The 19,999-nt window shown below is 40.0% G+C and overlaps 1 protein-coding gene and 2 long non-coding RNA genes across 4 annotated transcripts in view; 2 read left to right on the top strand and 1 right to left on the bottom strand.

Moving 5' to 3' along the window:
• The window catches only part of adarb1b (adenosine deaminase RNA specific B1b), a 201,374-nt gene extending 200,012 nt beyond the window's left edge, over positions 1-1,362 (top strand). For both annotated transcript variants that reach the window (XM_084724285.1, XM_084724284.1), the window contains one exon: positions 466-1,362. In XM_084724285.1, coding sequence (XP_084580411.1) covers positions 466-642 — 177 coding nt within the window. In that variant the 3' untranslated portion in view covers positions 643-1,362. The remainder of the gene's footprint in view (positions 1-465) is intronic.
• A 16,363-nt stretch (positions 1,363-17,725) lies between these two features.
• Positions 17,726-18,678, top strand: LOC146322337 (uncharacterized). The gene is made up of 2 exons (XR_014771263.1): positions 17,726-17,985; positions 18,189-18,678. It is a non-coding gene; the product is annotated as an uncharacterized LOC146322337 (long non-coding RNA).
• On the bottom strand, positions 18,189-19,684 carry LOC146322336 (uncharacterized). The gene is made up of 2 exons (XR_014771264.1): positions 19,563-19,684; positions 18,189-18,474 (listed from the first exon to the last, which is right to left on the bottom strand). It is a non-coding gene; the product is annotated as an uncharacterized LOC146322336 (long non-coding RNA).
• Positions 19,685-19,999: the final 315 nt, after the last annotated feature.

The following is a 19,999-nucleotide window of genomic DNA, read 5'->3' as shown; positions in this document are numbered from 1 at the left end:
CAGCCAAGGAGGACGCCACTAATGTTGACATCCCAACATGAGCCCCTGGACCATCAGCAGATGACCGCTTCCTTCTGCGTGATGATATGGTTGGCAGGTTTTGTTTGGTAGAAAGGAAACAGTTCCACCATGAACCTGCTCACCAGGTCATGATCTCTGGAAAAAGACATTGCTGTTGTGTTATTTAAATGTGTTGTTTGGTGTGTGAGCACCACTTTGAGCCTTCTGGTTTCATTATATTGGAGAGAAGGCGGACATCTCTATGGCTGATATCTCCAAAACTCTACAACTCAACGAAACAATCTAGATGGATAAATAGAACTACAGATAAAAAGGAAAATATCTATTTTTAATCCCTTTAACCTTCTTTCAGCATGTACAATTAAAGTCATTTATTGATTTGATGGTTCATTCATTTTTTGATCTTATTGCTTCCCTTTGTGTCCCTCTCTCTGTCCCCGTCAGCTGTCGTCCATCTTGTGGATCAAGATGCTGAAGCCCAGCTCCTACCATGAAGCCAAGCAGGCGGCCACAGAGTACCACTCCGCCAAGCAGGCGCTCATCAAGGCCTTCCACAAGGCCGGCCTCGGGGCCTGGGTCAAAAAGCCCATCGAGCAAGACCAGTTCACCCTCAGCTCCTGAGGGAGTCGAGGAGGGACCAAGGGATTCCTAAACCCCCCACTCCTTTCCCCCGACCCAGGCCTGAAAGCAAGAGAGCCCTCCCCTCCCTCCCTCCCTCCCTCGCCCTGTCAGCGACCAGTCCACAGAGACACTTACCTCCGTCCCACATGTCTGCACGCACGTGCACTTTGTGGAAATAAACGTGTGTAGATTCACAAACCATCCATAGCTCATCATTCTCATTCCTCAGAGGAGCTCAGCCTCACCGTGTCTTTTCTCATCATGTTGATTTTTGTCCTTTTTATTCTGATTTTAATGGATGGTGTTTTTTTTTCATCTACTTGTTTTCTGTTTTAAAACTGGAATCATGGTTTTTACACCTCTGAATTATTTTTTGTTTCCCTGAGAGATTCTGTTTTTAAGCCGTAGATGTGGAAGTTGAATTACTACAGTTTTATCTATTTTCTCGATCAATGAGTGTAGCCAGTTTAGGGTGAAATGTAGCCTAGAAACAGGATATTCATTAAGTAAAACCAATGTGTATGGACCTAAAGAAAAAAAAATAATGACTATGATGAAGTTTAATTTAAAGATGCATAAATCTTCAGGATGTAAATCTAGTATTGAAAAGAAAGAGAACATACAGTAGTTATATAACAGTTAATGTGTGTTATTTGGTCCGTTCCTTAGATGAGACTACATGTTCATAGTCCCTGTATTAAAGATGAAAATGTTCCAAAATATGGTGGTCCTGTTTGATTCACTGACTGGAAAGAAAGCACAGGCCAGCTGTCGCAGAACGCTTTTGTTGCTTTTTGTGTCTTGTTCATCCATTCATACGTGTGTTCCATAAGTTATTTTATGTCACTGTCATCCCATACTTGAACCTCCTTCTTCCGACTCCTCCCCTCCCGCCTGGGTCTCGGGACAAGCTTTGGGAGGTGCTGCACGTTGTATTTTTCCTTGATCTAAGCCATGGCTTTGCATGGGAACTGAACTGGGAGGCCGACAGAGCAGAAAACACGTGGTGGAGAGCTTCCATCAAGTGAATGATTTTGAATGAATGCCAGCATCTTCCTCCACAGGCAGCTTTGAATCTTTGTCTCGATTTTCTAGATTTCTTCTTGTGATTGTTTGTTTGTTTGTTTCGGGGGGAGGGACAGGGACAGTTTTTTTGTTGTTGTCGTTTTCTTTTTCGTAAGACTGGGGCATTTGGGGATTGGGGGGATAATACTGCAGTGAAAATAGTGATAGCATAAGCAGACCTCTCCAATCTTGTAACAATGTTCCTTTGTGGCAGGGATCTATGGTAGCTGTCAGCTGAACTGTTAAAGGGAGAGTTCATGCCAAAATCAAGTATACTTTTGCATTTTTCCTCTGCTCTGTAGTCCTATTTATCCATGTAGATTTTTTACAGAGTTTTTGAGATCTCAGCGGTAGAAACATCTGCCTTCTCTTCAGTGTAATTGGACTAAATGGCACTCAGCTTGTGGCGCTCAAAGCAACAAAAAAATACATTTGAAAAATTCAAACCAAGTGTTTTTCCAAAAATCATGACCCAGTTACTCAAGATAATCCACTCACCTTGTTGTGAGCAGTTTCATGTAAGAACTATTTCCCTTCTAGTAGAAGTTCAGTTGATTTTACTGCAGAGAGAAAGTAGTTCCCACATGAAACTAGCCTGATATCAGACTAAACTGTCAACTCGTTACACTTCATCTCCATATACAGTCTGACATCGTCTCCACTCTAAACAATTTGTCTTGGGGAGAGGGGGATTCAGTTTTCTCTAACCATTCACTGGTGACCAACATCATTTTGAGTTGACACCAGTGTGTTGCCATGACAGCATACTTTGCTTTTGTCCCCACAGTCTGGTTTATTATAAGAGAACGAGTGTTTGAGGGTTGACTACATTACTTTAATGTGTATAGATCAGCTGTGTGTTTTGTTTGCTGAAAAAAAAAAGTCCTTGTAATATTACTACTGTGTCTTCATGTACTCCTCACAGCAGGGTCTGTCCAGGCTGTGAAAAGCTAACTAGTCAGCAGCTACAGGTCAGGCTGAAGACAACTAAAATAACCTAAAACCAGAGGTAACCCCAAGTATGCTTTGGAGCTGCGGTGCTATCTCATTTCCTATTACACCTCTCTGGAAGCACGAATGGAAAATTAAATATGATCAGATGATTAATCGTATTTTTTTCTGGTGGTTGACCAACATGAAGTTAGCTCATAGCTGCTGATTAGCTAATGCTAGCTCTGCCTGCTGCACGAACATGTAAATTCTTTTCTGTGGCAGCAAACACAACACACAGCCTTTCAGTAACTGTCATACTGCAGCCTGAGCTGATCTAGTTGACTTAAAACTGATAGCGGCGTCTAAAGCGGTCACCATTGTTGCTATCACTCCTCCTCGGTTGTGGTGCGCAGCTTGACAGCAGGTTGACGACGGCTTTGATCCCACCCTGTGTCAAAGCCACAGTGTCACAGTGCCATACCAGAGAAACAGCCAGCTCAGTGAAGTGGCCAGATTTGAAGGTCTGGAGCTGGAGCTGACATGAAACTAACCTGACACATCAGGTGGTTTGTTTCACAGAACCTTCTTGGAAGTCGTTCTTAAAAACTGCATGGAAAAGAGCAGGCACTTTCAAAAAAAAAAAAAAAACACTTGGCAGGTGATTGGATGAACCATCTGTCTATCTCATCTAACACAGGCCAACTTCAACCAGTCAGATGAGAAATTCAATGAAGAAATACTCTCCAGTTCTGATATAACTGATGCTATCACAGTATCTATGCTAACCTCTTCAGGAGCCGCCATCGTTTGTTCAAGACGAGTCGCTTCCATGGACGCTTCCCGTTGTGGTCACACCTAAAACCACACCCTTAGCTGCCAATAGTCCCTTCTAGGATGCTGACTGGCTATACCACTTTTGGTATGGACACAAACAGATAACTTGAACCCTGGCAAGATGGACTCTCGCATGATCTCGAAATCCAGCTGCCTCACATAGTAAACATGAAACTGCTCACAAAAAGGTCTGTGGGTTATCTTGAATAACCAGCTGATGATTTCTACATTTTCAAATGTATTTTTTTTGGCGCTTTGAGCACCACAAGCCAAGTGCCATTTTGTTCCATTATATTTGAGAGAAGGCAGACAGTTCTACGGCTGATAGCTCCAAAATTATGCAACTCACTCCAAAGAAATCCAGATGGATAACTAGCACTACAGGCCAGAGGGAAAATAACAAATATTTTTGATTTTGGAGTGAACTGTCCCTTTAATAGAAGTCATGGTCTATGTACTGCAGTGCCACATGCAGTAAGTTCTATTCACTGGATGCCACATTATGCTGGCCTGTAGTTATAGTCTGAAATGCAAACATGCTGTAATCCCTCTATGAACAGTGATGCAGTCCCTGTACGAACAGACGTGTGCTAATGTCTGATACCAGTAGGTTACAACCAAACATAACACGGTGTGATGTCATTTCCGTCGTCCGCAAACACGTTAAGCTGCGTAGTTGAAGAAGACCCGTGTGATCTGACCTGCCACCTTCACACCCTGAGTGCATACGTGTCCTCGTGTTTGAGAATTGTGAATGAGGACCAAGTAACTGCAGTGAATTCCTCTTCCCAGCTGTGGAAATGTGTGTGTGTGTGTGTGTGTGTGTGTGTGTGTGTGTGTGTGTGTGTGTGTGTGTGTGTGTGCGTGTGTGTGTGCGTGTGTGTGTTCAGACGTCTTTAAGCATACTCTGTGGAATCTTCACCAAAGATGATGATGTCCATGTGTGTTTCTGCCCTGGTATTTTTTTTAATCGACCCTTTACTGTTTGTTTTTTGTACACCCACTGAACAATGTACTTTTGATTTGTACAAAAACTGTGTATTCCATTCAGTACAGGGGAAATTGAATTGTCAGGCTTCTTTAGTGCATCTGTAGCTGTCGGTGGCCACTTGTATATTGTGACCTGCAATCATTATTGCTGCAGTATAGTAGTTCTGTGTAAATAGGAACAACAAAATGAACAAAACTCTGTTCCCTGTACGAGCAGTTCATCCCATCCTGAAACCTGTTTGAACTCTCTCCCTGCCGTTGGGATTGTGAAGATGTTAATGTTCCTCAGTAAGTATTAGTGGCTCTCTGTGACTCACTGGGCACCGTAAAGCATGGCACTGACACTGCCGGGGTTAACAGGCTTCATCCCCCATTGTAGCCACCGATGTTTAAAAAAAAAATGCACTGTAAGGTGCCTCAGCTAAAAGTGGCATCCACCAGCTGGCACGTGTGATGTCATGTATGTACCTTTTTTACTTCTATTTGGTTGTTTTATGAGTCAGTTTTAGAAAAGCAGGAAAAGGGAGTTGAGTTGAAAGTTCAAAAACGTTGACTGTGTATAAAGATGGATGACATGACGGCTCCGCAAAGGTGAAGCCAAAACATCTCGATCAACACCCGTCCCCTCCACGTTAGCAGTCGTGACATGGACCAAACTTAAGAAAATCAAAGTATTGGTAATAGTTTTTTGTCATTTTAGGTAGTTCTGAAACGCTGATGGATGTTAAAATTGAATTTTTTCTGATAGCTTTTGTTTTAATTTGTTATTTAATGCTATAAAATGTTTTTTTAGCAAAGTGCTGCACAGGTCCAGCTTTGCAAACCCGTCTGCACCCGCAAAACTAAGACCCACAACCGACCCGTTACCCGCAATTATCTCCAAGTCAAATTCCCACCGGTCAGGAACCCACGATTAAACACACATACATCTGTGTTTCCATAGCGACGATGAGCCTTGCTTGCAGCTATCAAAAGCTAATACTAATAATACTACTACTTTACAAGCAGCAGAGCCACTGAAAACATTATTTTTAGTATTTGAGCCCACCAAAATCCTCCCAAACTCCGACTTCGCCCTTGATGATGTATTTTCCATAATTTAATGCCTCTCACTGGCTAATTTTGCCTTCATGTCATCAGTTTTAGCCAGCAGCTAGTCTTCATCACTGTCAAATCAATTAGTGATGTCCCGAGGATGTGGGGTCAAAAGTTGTGTTGTAGACTTTCACAATAAAGTCCTGGTGGCTAATTAGGCTTAATATTACTGTATTAGAGAATATAAAAGTTAAAAATTCTGCATAATCACTTTTTTCTGATTTTGCCAGGGAACAAAACATATTATTATATTGTATGTGTTATATTATGGTTCTCACCTGCTGCCGCCCGCAACTAGTTCATTTTTATGAATGACAAGTTATAAAATCCGTCTTTGCGACTGACTGACTTTGACAGTGCTCATATTCAGGATATTTTGGCTTCATTTTTGTACACTGGGAGGAAGCGGAGACTCATCGTCCATATTCATATACAGTCTGTGGTAGAGACCTTGAAATTTGGTTAAAAATATAATCACAGAAAACTGTGGGATCCAGTGCCACCCAACCCCACCCCCGACAAATACACCCAGACCAAAGTCCCGAGCAATACTCCTGATGTCTCCTTTAATGTCCCTCCATCATAAACAGGAGTCTGAATGAAGTTTCCCTCCCCCGCTGCTCCTCCTGTCCTCCTCTCTCTCTACAAAGCTGTCTGAGGGGTGTTTTTGTATACCCCACCCCCCTCCCCTGAAGAGACTGCCTGCTTCTAGAGTTTTCTTTTCCTTTCGACTGCACTAAAGATGTCAACTGATGATGTCATGATATAAAACCGTCCCCGTTTCTGGATTGGATGGCAACTATCACAGCAAGAACTGAACTGCTACTGCTTAACCCTTTGTGAATCCTCGATGATGGTCAGTGCCCCCCCAACTCCACCCCTGCAGCTGCGTCTGTGGTGGGGTTTTTTCTTTGTTTTTGTGTTTTATTTGGACGGGGTTTGGGTCGGGGTGACTCCAGAGTGGTCAGTGTTTGTCCGCTCGGAGCCCCCGCTCCCCGTTCTCCCTCTCTCCAGTTGTCCGATGTGTGAAAAACCTCCACCAACAGAACCCACAACCTTGCATGTACTACCAACACTGAAGCTGCACCTAGCATGATGACAAACTTTTAAAGGACTCGAGTAGAAAAAAAAACAACTAAAGATAGATATATAAAATGAACAAAAAAGAATAAAAGAGTTCTTAGTTTACTTTTGCACATGGTTGGCATTCTTTCTTGTCATGTTCTGAGTGTGTCTGTCTCTGTGTGTCTGGCATAATATGCATGTGACGTTTTGGGAACCAGCCTGCTCCTGAAACGTCACATATGGTGATATTATTAAATTTCCAAAAGGAGCAGTTTCTGGTGTGCAGACATATTTTTGTATTTGCTCTTCTGTCCAGCACCCAGTGTTTATCATTTTGGGATATGTGTGCTGTTTTTTGAGTCTTCAAAGGCATAATATGCAACAATTTCCTAAAAAAAAAACAATTGCTGTCTCACTGGAAATGCCGATCACAGCCAGGCGGAGCTTTGTTGCCACCCACCAAAGCATCTGCCGGCTTTTTTATGTATTTGTGTTCAGTTTCACATCATTCAACTTGATCGTCTTTTTAATTTCATTGGCTTTTGTTTGCCCTCTGTTTCTCAGGAGGCTGGCATATTTTTGTACGCCATCATCTCTGTCGACGATGGGCTAGCACTCCTTCCTCCTCCTCCCAGCTGAAAATGCACCAATATGTTGATTTATATTTGATTGGCAGTACCATATCTTCACAAACTTAACCAAATAAACATTTTGGTGGTTTCAATCCAACAAAAATACAGTGGTAGTCATTAATAAAACTATGTGCATCACTTATACCTGTATAATTGGGTGTTCACCACAGCCACTGTAGACACTGCAGCTGCTTCCTCTGTTGCCACATTCACAAGTTTGGTAGCCCCGCTTCTTCCGCTTTGTAGACAAGATGGTGACCCTTGAGGGCGAGAGATGTTGAGCGTTCCACACTGAACTTTTTGGCCATTTTGAGTACAACATCCGGTTACTCACAGTGCACTTCATTTTTGCTGTAAAAGTCCATGTGAAGGTATGCAATCAAAACAGGAAGTGCAAGTACAGAAGTACGAGGACTGAGACACAGGAAATATATAGATTCATCAATATAATCCCTTTCGATCACTTATGATCCAGTAGAAGTGTGTGGTGGTGTCTGTATCTGCAGACTCGTCCCTCTGCCTGTATTCCCTTTTTCCTTTTTTTTCCCCTCAGTATTTTGCTGAGCTCTGTACGTTCGGGACCAACCCAAAACATGACATCCAGACATCCTGGCATCTTTCTGGTGCATTTATCAACAGATTTGACAAATCCTATTGATAGCTTTAAATTAGAAATCTCTAATAAATCATAAAATTACCACAGCGTGTCATCAGAGATCTAGGAGAAGTTGAATTGCTCACTTCAGATGATATGACCTTTACAGCTGCAGTGTCCCCCTCTGAAATCTCCATTCCAGATTGGAAAAACTGTTTTTTTTATGTCTGTTTCATATTAATCAGATTTGAAATTAGTGCTGAATTTTTGCAGAATGAGTAAGTGTCTGTTTATGAGTTGTAAAAAAAATGTTTACTAATCTTGTAGAAAACTTTGATGTTTGTAAGTGTTAAATTGACCAAAATGTTAATGGAGTTTGGCAGCAGTGAAACAGGCAGCCACTTAACTCATCATCCTAAGTGTGTTATTTCTGAGCGGTGGGCTTTTGTTTTCTGGAAAACAGGCTGAACTTTACATTGACAGACAATTAATAGTTATAAACAGCTGATCAACTTACAGTGTTTGCGTGCATCCTGCGCTTCTGCAGAGTCCTGTAGCCTGCCTGTCTCTGCAGTGTCTGGGGAAGAATGTATATTAAACAGGATTACAACGTATTTAATATACAGTCTATGGCTCCAACTCACTGTTTGGACTCCTGTGCTTATTTTTGCACATACAATGGCCACATATCGCTCCTTTAAACAACCTTACAAGGAATGGAGGGATAAAATCAAACAATTTGTACACTGAATGGTTCCCATAAGATGTTTAAATCAAAGTGCTGGATGTCAGTTGTCAAAGAAAGATGAAATTAATTGCATCATCATCTGATCATGCCTTCAGGCTGCATTATCACAAGAAATTTTATAGTAAGATGAATCATTTATGAGAATCATCACACAGAATAAATGCATTTCTCTCCAGTCAGATGACTTTGCTGAACTAGCTGTTGCCGTGATTACAACAAGGACAGTGATGTAAGAAGTGTCACACATCCAAAGTACAAATACAGCCATGTAAAAAGTATTCAGCTTCAGACCTGCGTCAGAAATTGTACAGAAGCATTATCAGCAAAAATATACTTAAAATATCAAAGGAAAAGTACTTGTGCCTCTTTGAGTGTAAGATTTTTCAGATTGTTAATAGTGATGCATCAATGCAAAAACAGTGTTTTACTTGAGGTGGAGGAAGTTTTAACTGTTTAATTTACAGTGAGGGTAGATAAATCCAAGTGTTCCTTATCAACAAAGGATAAGTGTCTGAAATGGACTGCTACACACCTGTACTTCTGATTAGGTACTGTCACCATGGCGTGTCTACTCACCTCTAGACATCCATGTGATTTGTCTTCCCACCGACATTCCACAAGGGAAGCGTTAAGGCCTGACAAAACATTTACAGTGGTGCGTTGGACACCCTGTATGCAACACACCTTTTTAAAAAAAGATCACTGCTGATTGGGTAATACCTCTGACACACTAACCAACAAGAGAAATCGTACCTGAAGGCAGGTTGTGTGCCATTTCGATGAAACATATTGTTCAATTCGGAAACCATAGCAAAACAGTGCACACCATTTCCATATTGGATATGTCCAAAGACCTAACATACTCTGCCTCTGATTGGTTGTGTCCGCTGCCTTTGTTGGTTAGATTTGGGCATGAGAGGTGAAATAGTTTGGGTATGTCAGGTCTTTGGGCATGTCCAATAGTGTAGGGGCAGGTCTTGGCAGAATATGTGTGGGGAAAAAATAAGAACTAAAGCAACAACATAAATACTGTTGTTACAGTATGTAATGAAATACACGCAAAAATAATTTTGAAGTGTGATATATTACCAAGATATGTGTAGAAATACAAAAATATCCAAGACACATGATGATTATGTCCTGCAACTGCTGAAAAAATGTATTTTATTTATTTATATATTTAAACCAGAATTTTAGTGCACATGTCCTTTGGTGTAGTAGCAACTCAAGCTGTTATGTAATCACAGTGGAGAGCAAGAATAATATTTCTCTCTACTATAAAATGGATAAACTCATGTAAAGTACAAGCAGGACCTACCTCAAACCTGTACTTAAAGTACAGTATGACTTTACACCACTTATTCATGCATTCCCACAGAAAAGAATGAATTTAAGATATCATCAGTGTTTGATACAGGTCAAATTATGTAATTATCAATAACACAGCCTGTATATGTTGTACATGAAGGTAGGAAAGGTAATAATGCTTTAATATCAACAATAATTGGCCCCTCTCAAGTCCTGTCCCTTTTTTCTCTGTGATCCAATAGCAGTTCTAATTAGCTTAACCAGCTAGGTTAGCTAATTTAATAAATCGTTACCTAGCTAGTTACATCTGATAGCTAATGGTAGCAAAACACGAGCTAACTAGCTATTTAACATACTGCTGTGTCTCAATTAGGATACTTCTGTTAGTCCCAAATCTTTACAAACGTAACCAAAGAATCATATTGGTGGCTTCAGTCCGACAACATTAAAGTGGTACTTACTGATGAAACTACATGCATGACTTATATTTCTGTAAGTCAGTGTTCAAGTTACCGCAGCTTTCTTCAGCCACCTGGGCCACCAGATTCACAAGTTTGGTAGCCAAGCCTCTACTGCTACGTAGACTTGATGGGGATTTGAGTACAACATGCAGGCAGCACACTTCGTTTTGCCGAAAATGTCAATGTGAACACACTTATGACCTCAGAACAGGAAGTGGAAGTAGTACATAAAGAAGTACATAAAGTGAGACATAGCATACATCAATCATTAGCCAATTAGCTTTCATTTTGCTAACATCAGCTAATGTAAGATGTGACTATATATGTTAATTTAATGGGCCCCCTAGCAACGTCTTTTTATAATTGTCAAGATTTAGTTTTCTGCTCAACGAAGACAAGCCTAACACATGGCATGTCTAAGTACAGGAAAAAGGACAGGAGAACTTTTGTGCATTCCATTTGAGCTCAGAAGTCTGAATTTCCAAGTTCCCAGTTGGATGTTTCAACTGGAACACCCCCTGTTGTCTGGTTTCTGACCAGGAAAGTCGGAGGAACCTCTCAAACCGACTTCTTGTGTGTTAACACAGTCAGATCAGGTGTGACGTCATTCCCAGCTCTGACTTCTAACGTCCAAGGTAAATGGAATGCAGCATTTGACCAAAGTTTTGTCGGGCACCAAACTTGCTCAACTGTTATTGGAGCACAGAGCAGAAAGGGGCGGGACTCAGAATGGTCAACTGTGCATGTCTATTTTCAAAAGGGCTCCTCTCTGTATACTGTGCATGTGTGAAAATGTAAAGCATACATTAGCCATGTTTTATGTTGGGCATGGTTATAACACATCTTTGACCTCATCCAGCAAATTCTTAAGCAATTCAACCAAGAAACCATCATCATTATTACTGACAGGCACCCCTGCATATTGTCATCATCTGTAGAATGACTACAGGATCTCACCTTTTGAGTAAAACATTTGTTTATTAATCATTTATGAAAGGATCATCCTGAAATGATTTGAAATATATGTTATGAATATATTTCGAATCATTCCAGTCAAATTCCATGTTCAGTGGAGTAGCTTGCTTTGCTTGCTTTCAGCAGACACAAATTGCAAACGTGTTTGGTGTCAATCAGACTCAAGGTGAGGCTGGATTAGTCAGACGGAGGCGTCTCATGCATTATACTGCCGGCTTTAATCTTCGACTCACACAGGGAGTCAAGTCAGGTCATCAAGTTGTGTGCATGTGTGTGTTTTTACAGTACTTTTAAGTTCTGGTTGTTTCATGCTTAATGTCAGGTTAAAACTCAGATGTGATCACCAACATTTTTAGAATGCTAACGTCTTCAGTTGTTTTTTAATTTGAGAGACATTGTGATTTGTACTTGGTAATGTTGATCCCCTGTTATTGTACACACCCTTCTGTTACTGCAGTGTTGTGCGTGAATGTGCTAAAAAAGCAGCGTTCATTAAATGTGCACATATTCTTGGTGAACAGTGAACTGAACAAATCAATTTGCAATCAATGAGCATGCACTTGAGCGCCGTTCACTCCTGAAAGAGATAACAACGCTCACATCATCAGCTGATTAAAACAAAGTGTGATCACAGCAGAGAGAGTGTGACAGACATGTCGACGTGATATAAAAACTTTCTTTGATCATGAAGCCTCATGTTTCTCTATAATTTCTCTATAACTCTGTGGTCTATCAGTAAATTGTCTGAACTGCACTGCAGACTGGAGTCTGTTAACAGAGAGAAACACACAGATAGATCCACTTTATACACTCATCTACAAACATCTCTATCTATGGAAGCACATTCCTTTCAAGATGATGGAAAAATGAAGTCATTATATGAGAAACTGTCCAAATAATGTCACAAAATCTGGAAACTTTAGCATTTCATTTTCAAATATTTACTATATATCTACAGTATCTATAATATTTACTATATATATAATGATGAGAAATTTTCTCAAAATGACTTACATTTCAAGTCATTATTTTGAGACACTAACTCAATACTTTAAGATGGGGAGACTGGGGGCAGTTGTGACATTGTAATTGTAACATTTTTCTTGTCAAAAATTTCATTCCTGGTCCTCATTCCATCCTTCATAACTTACAGACTACTTGAAATACACTAGTCATCTTTTAATGAGAAACACAGATATGTGCACTAATCAATAATACAATTGATATATTGTCCAATAAAGAAAATTTTGTAATATTAAATTTCATGCAAGAAGTTAGGGTGTTACCATTGACCCCTTGGTGGGGGAGACTGTCACAGTCGGGGGCAGTTGAAAAAATTAGTCATATTAATCCACTGTGTCTCAAATAAAAGCACAACTCAAAGTAATCACATTACTGCTGTAGTATAATAATGCTACTCATGTTTTGTTTTGTTTTTTTTAATGTGGTTCAAATATTTTTAGATGTCAGTCATCATCTGCATTCAAAGCAAAAATCTATCTCTAGTTTTGCAGAAGACTTGGCTACTATTGTAAGTTAAACGTTAAAAGTAATTTTACATTTACAAATAAAATAAACACAATAACAAGAATATTGTGCTACCCTCAGCGTGACGCACCGCTCAGATCTGCCGCTTACTGCTGTGTGCATTCTTCAAATGATTTGAACTTTGACCTCATTTGCCGCTGAACTTCCAAAGCGTAACCAATGAGAGAACAGCTGTATGTGACGATGCCGACGATGAAGAGACCACAGATCTGTCCAAGTGACACAAGCAGAGGAGGCAGAGACTGATGGTCGAGTCTTGAAAGAAACCTCAGACCCGCAAAAGATCTCATGAGAGTGATCATCTTAACGTCACAATGAAGGAACAACATACTAAAAAACTTGTGAGAGTTTCCCAAATCAAGGTTCCCTTCCAGACACGACTGAAGAGAAGTGTTTCAGGGTTCCCCAAACTCAATAGCACAACATTAGCACATCATATAGTTTATGAATTTAGCTACCAGTGTCCCTGTCAGGAGTGACATTTCAAATTAAATAAAAAGAAAAAAAAACACACAAAAGAAATGAACTAATTTATTTTTGGGACTGTGAATTTAGTTCAAAATGTAAAATGTGAACTATAAATGTGAACTAGTAAATTTCAGTGTCTTTAATTCTGTGAATAAATGACATTCTGAGAAAAGTTTATGATTTTGAATGTTAAAAATCTAGAAATCATGGCAGGGCTCCAGCCAATATAGAATATTAAGTACAGTGCGAGTGTGTTTGTGTGTGTGTGTGTTCAGTGTCTCAGCAGATGATGCTATCAGATCAATAATAAATCACACGTCAAGCTCTGCTTTAAACACTGAGCCTTTGCTCATCACTCCATTGACATGATGAGCCCTCATGAAGAAGCAGATTCAAACAGTAATAAAAGGCAAACGCTGCTCAGACCAAAACATGCTGGAAACTCTCCCATCTTAAATAATTCAAAAGCCATCTGCTGAATGTTAACAGCTGCACTGCTGTTTAGATAAACATTCATATTATCACATCTGTCGGGATACAAGTGCTACATTTACAATAGCCAGCAGACACACACATCAGACATGCATCAGCTGAGGTATTTGTGTCAAACATCATATCGTCTTGTATTAGTGTGCTTAATGTCAGCTGAGTGAAGCACGGCAGCAAGTTTAGAAAACTTGTGAAAAACACAGGGAAATATTTAAAGGGGCAGTTCACCCCAAAAATAAGAAATATTTTTTTTCCCCTCTTACCTGTAGTGCTCTCTATCCATCCTGACCAGAGGAGAGCCCTTAGGGCAATCTAGACCTTAAGAGAAGGCCAAACATATCAGCATTTCAAGCATTATATTTAAATATATTATATTTGATTTCTTTCATTTCATTATTAGCCTATTATCTTTTAATTCTAAAAGCTGTGAAGAGCAAATGAACACTGAACTTCTTATATAAAAAAGAAATTTTCAGTTTTAATCAGCAGTAACTTGACTCGACTTCCATCATACTCGCCAACCTTGAGACCTAATTTTTCAAGTCTCAAGGCTGGGAGGGAGGAATTTCATATCAACTTTGTTTCCTGCACGTTTAAAGAATGAAAATAAATAATGTGCAACAGCATTTTTGAGTTGAATGCTTTTAATTCTCAGGCAAGAATACAGAATAATTCATCCCTAAGGTGTGAACTTGCATAAATTAATATTCATGAGTTTTCTGTAATCGATTTATTTTTTTTTGGTCTCTGCTCCTAAAAGGAAATTGAGGTGGCATGTTTTACAAAATGCATGCCCCGTTCCTTTTAAACTTTTCTTAAAAATTGGAATTCTTCAAAGGCAGTCTGGCTTGGTGTAGGAGTGCTGTTGTGCGGGTGGAAACAGTACACTTGTCGTATAGGGTATCTTAAAGCCCAGACATGCCATTCACGTCACACCACACCCAGTTCAGACGGCGTGCACGCGTACGTGAACATGACTCCAAGCTAAGGATCTACAGTGAAGATTCAGGCTGAAAACAAGTCAAAAAGTCTGGCATGTTAGGACTTTAGGAGACTTGGATTGCACCAGATGAGAAGTTTGGAGGTGTTTTATGTATGAAAACTGATCATCACTCACTAAAATTGTTAGGGAGATTCTGCACCACTGTTTTCCTGTAAAATTCCAGCAGTGTTTTGTGGACTAAAAAAACTAAACCTGACTTTCAATCGGCATTAGGGTGAGTAGATAATGACTGATTTTTTTATTTTTTGGTGAACTATCCCTCTAAAGTTTTTTATACTAGAATCATCCTGACAGAGTTCTATAATTCAGCACTTGATTCAACCTTCACGTTAAACAAAACATCATGCTAGAATGTGAGTGAAACAGAGAGCAGATACAGTGTGGAAGTGAAACACATACAGTAGAGTGGAGGATGGTGAGGCTGCCCAGCCCTCTGGTGCAGTATGAGTGTGAGAGCGAGGGCAGCAGCTTGTGCCCCTGAGAGAAATGACAAATCATTAGCTCTGGTCCAGAGGTAAATGGGAGCCACACTCTTTCAAGGCCCACATTTCCATTTCAATTTTCTGCTCAACAGAGTTGATGTATGTGGCGAATCACACGGCAAGACCACTCTCCACCTCGGCCGGCTCCAGCCTCCTGTTATTCACTGGCTAGAGTACCTCTGTGACCTTGTGTCTGTGTGTGTGAGAGAGTGTTTTATACACTGATGGCATCCAAGCCATTGTCACTGAGTCCGAGGCAGAGACACAAGTGAGGAGAGAGAGGAAGAAGGTGTGTTGAGAAACGGAAAAATAAAATCAGTGTAATATGTTTCATGGTATAAACTGACTATGACCCACCAAAGCTTAAAGTAAATACATCTGCAACAATATGACAAACAGGATACTGTTAAACAACAAAATGATGTGCTGATCCACATCTGCTGCACCAGGTTTGGGGAGTAACAGATTACATGTAACAGGATTACATATGTGGATCAGATTACAGATACATTTAGTGAAAATGGGGATTATTAGTAGGATTACAATTTGAAAATAAAGAATGATATCCTGGCGGCACGGTGGTGCAGTTGTTAGTGCTGCCGCCTCAGAGCAAGAAGGTCCTGAGTTTGTATCCCCCAGCTGGCTGGGGCAGGTTTGCATGTTCTCCCCGTGTCTGCGTGGGTTCTCTCTGGGTTCTCTGGCTTCCTCCCACAGTCCAAAGACATGCATGCTAGGTTAATTGGTGACTCTAAATTGCCCATAGGTGTGAAAGTGAGTGTGAGTGGTTGTCTGTCTATGTGTCAGCCCTGCGATGAACTGGTGACTTGTACAGGGTGAACCCCGCTTCTCGCCCAATGTCAGCTGGGGTAGACTCCAGCAGCCCACGACCCTTACGGAATAAACGGTTACAGAAAATGAATGAATGAATGAATGATATCCTACCATGCACAGTGCACACAGCTGCCAATTCATTATCATGGCCTCTAACGAAAAAATGCTTCACTGGGCTGAAATTCTTTGTCTTTAAATCAATCAATTGATCAATAAATAGAGCACAACAAAGGAAGGAACAACTGGGCAAACTGCTGAACCTAACAACAAACATAAAAGTGTTAGAGCTGCAACAATGAATCTATTATTAATCTATCTATTAAACTATTAGATTAATCCATCGATACATCATTTTGACAGTAAACTGAATATTTTTGAGTTGTGGACAAAACAAGACATTTGAGGACGTCATTTTGACACCGATCAACATTTTTCACCAGTTTCTGACATTTTATGGACTAAATAACTTATTGATTAATAGAGAAAATGGTCGACAGATAGAATCTGTTCTAGATGATAGATTACAGAAAATAACCATTACAGGAAAAACTTGAAACCTAGATTGTGACAGGATTAATTAATCAATTGTTTTTTTTTTGTTTTTTTTTTTTTTATCAAGATTTTTTATTATTTATTAACAAAATGTGGATGCAGAAAATAGAGACGAAACTGTAGATCACCAAAATCCTTGAACAACAGAGACAACAACTGCAACGACAAAAACACTTAAAGGTCCCATATTATGCAAAATGCACTTTTTCAAGGTTTTCCAGTGAAAATATGTGTCCCTGGCCTGCCTTCAGACTCCCCTGATATGAGATCAGTCCTCTCTCTCCCTCTCTTGCTTGCTCCACCTTTCAGTGAATGTAGGCCAAAACGGTCCGTTTAGATTTGTGCCCATCTATGACGACATAGCTGGGCAAGCGCCTCCTCTGAGCAGGAGACACTCCCTGTGCTGCGTGTCTGTGCCGCCCACTGAAAACCGAGGAGTCCGCCTCCTGGTCGCCATGTTTTTTTTAGATTAGCTTCAAGCTGCTAAGTCTCTCATACCTGAAATGTGTAGCGACCTGCTGCAAAATCAAGCCGAGAAACTTGTGTTCAGACTAAATCAGGCGTTGTGATTAGCGCAGGTATGCAGTTGTGTTTATCTGTGCTTAGAATGTAAGAACCAAAATAATCAGAAAATAAGTTTAATTTCTCCGGTTCAACAGCTTCCTCACCAACAACACTCCCTCCTCTATTCAGTGTTTACGGTGCTTCAACACTGATGCGCTAAAGGACAACAGTATGGTAACAGTAGTTACATTACAAACAACACAGTGGGGGTGCAGGACATGCAGAAGGAGGAGAGGGACGCGTCCATAATGACGACTGTTTTGCTTTGATATCGATACAATTCATAAAATCATGTGACTACATGGGTTATCAGTTTTTACTCACAAAAATGTCATAGTAACAATGACCAAGTCACACACATCAGCTGTTATTATAAATATATTAGACCATAGCAGTGCATGATCGCATATATTGTCTCAGTAGCATTTGGAAGACTCTTGGTGTTTCCATTTCTTGGAATGCTGTGCAGGTAAATGAAATTGTGGTTACTTTTAATTTGTAAAAAGTATTTACAGTTGTTCATTATTTACATGTTTGATTTTCTCTGCTGTACTTTCAGACTCTGCCTGGCTGTCATGTATCACAGTGAACCTGCTGACAAACCACACATCACATCTGGTGGAGACCAACTCTTCAAAGTGCACTTCCCAAAGACCATGAGAGGAGCCTGCAGAACAAAACCAGTGAAGACTGAGCCCATGTTTTGTAAGTGTTACATTCTTTTATTTGTCACTACAATTAAGTCATGTACATGTTGTATTTACTGTATCACTGAAACAGTTGTTGTAAAGGTTTCAACAAAAAACAGAAATAAAATAGAAAACTAATAACTTATATAAATACACACATAAACATAATGCACTGACTTTTTTGAAGTCTAAACAAAATCTTTGTGTAATATTGCACAGGATATGTGGCCGACTTAATGGAGCTCATCTTTGAGAAAATGTTTCTGGACCCGATGCCAGACAGGGATGAAGATCCAGAGGACCTGAGTGCACGGTATGAGGAGCCAGACAAGGAGAAGGTCATCGCCAGCTGTGTGTCCTGGTTCAACTAAGAGGAGGTCTGAATCCAACATAGAGGCCCTGGGCTTCAGGAAACATGGTGCGAATCCTAAGAACCAGACAGGCTTTGACGAGGAGTGACGAGGAAACCTCAGCACCAGCTCACAACGATCTGATAGGCTGATACCTGTAACGAATGAAACGTGGAAAAGATGTCCAGTTAACAGTTTAGCCTCAAAAACATCAATCTTTGATGTGTCAAAGTTTTTTTTTTTTTCAAATGGATTCAGTCAATCTTTCAGTTTACTGTCATGGATGATAGGTACATCATTTGACATGTTATACGATGTGATATATGCGATTCAATAAATGCCTCACAGTATGTGTAAAACTTGTCTCCTGTGAAGTCATGTTTAATATGAACAGTATCTGTTTATTTTGGGGTGTGCTTCTCCATTCATGGTGTTTAGTGAACACAGTAATGTTATGCCAACTTAAGTAATGTAAAGCAAACTGTAAAAAATCTGACATATTTATCTTCATAAATACAACTAACAATCTTTTCTGTCAGTATCATGAAATAAACCCTGCAGGATGATGCAGGACCCTAACACAAAACAGAGGGTCTTACTTCATCCTGAAGAGGTTTATTTCACAATACTGACCTGCTCACTGTACATTATCCTGCTCAATATACAATGACTTATCACAATCAGAATCAGATATACTTTATCGATCCCAGGAGGGAAATTGGTAGTGTTACAGTTGCACCCATTCTACAAATATAAGCATATAGAATATAGAAGATAAAAATATTCTGTAGAGATAAAGCTTTTAAGAAATAAAAGTAAAATATTAGTTAACATGTGCATTGTGAATTAAACTATATACAACAGTAGAAAAAAAACTAAGATGTGTAAGAATATCTGAACATATGCATTTGTATGTAAGTGATGGACAACAATATATACAGCAGTGGTACAAATACTAGTGTAAAACAGTATGCTGAAGATAGGGACAAGTGTTATAGGATACATGTATTATAAAAAGAACATTGGTTGATTTAAATGCTCACATAAATAAATTATGTAGTTGTGATGCCAGTGTAGTCCTTGCATTGCACTACTGAATTATTATTGCACAGAGTATAATAATAACAAGCGGAGTGAGTTACAGTTAGCATTAGCTACCGAGCTAGTAACATTTTAACGCTGTACCAACACACACACATCGACTAACTGTAAAGTATCAAGACACACAAAGTTGTAGACTTACCATTCAGACACGTCCGGCAACATCCGCAGTGTTTGAACTTCTGCAGGAGCCTCCGTCTGGATCACATTCTGGATCAAAAGTAGATGTTTAAAATCTACCGCGTCTGACAGCAGCCAGGACCGGCTGATTCAAGCCACGCCCACCTACAGAGAGGGGCGCGACTAGTCACAGCTCATTTGCATTTAAAGCTACAGGCACAGAGAAACAGCTCGTTTTGAGAGAGGCTGAAATAGAGGGGTATAAAGACACGCTGATCTGCATGATCCGAGTGGTGTTTTATGAAAGAAACTTCCAAAGCATGTTTTGAGGACCTCTGAGACTTATAAAAACTTATCAGAAAGGGGCATAATATGGGATATATATGGTTACTCAGTTGGCCTCCAGAGTGGTTTTACACAGTCACTCCTCTTCTGCAAAAATAAACACATTCATACACA

Source organism: Lutjanus erythropterus, chromosome 8 (assembly GCF_056507025.1).
Source record: "Lutjanus erythropterus isolate fLutEry1 chromosome 8, fLutEry1.hap2, whole genome shotgun sequence".
In the NCBI taxonomy this organism is placed as follows: domain Eukaryota; kingdom Metazoa; phylum Chordata; class Actinopteri; order Lutjaniformes; family Lutjanidae; genus Lutjanus; species Lutjanus erythropterus.
This window is presented reverse-complemented; position numbering and strand designations above follow the sequence as displayed.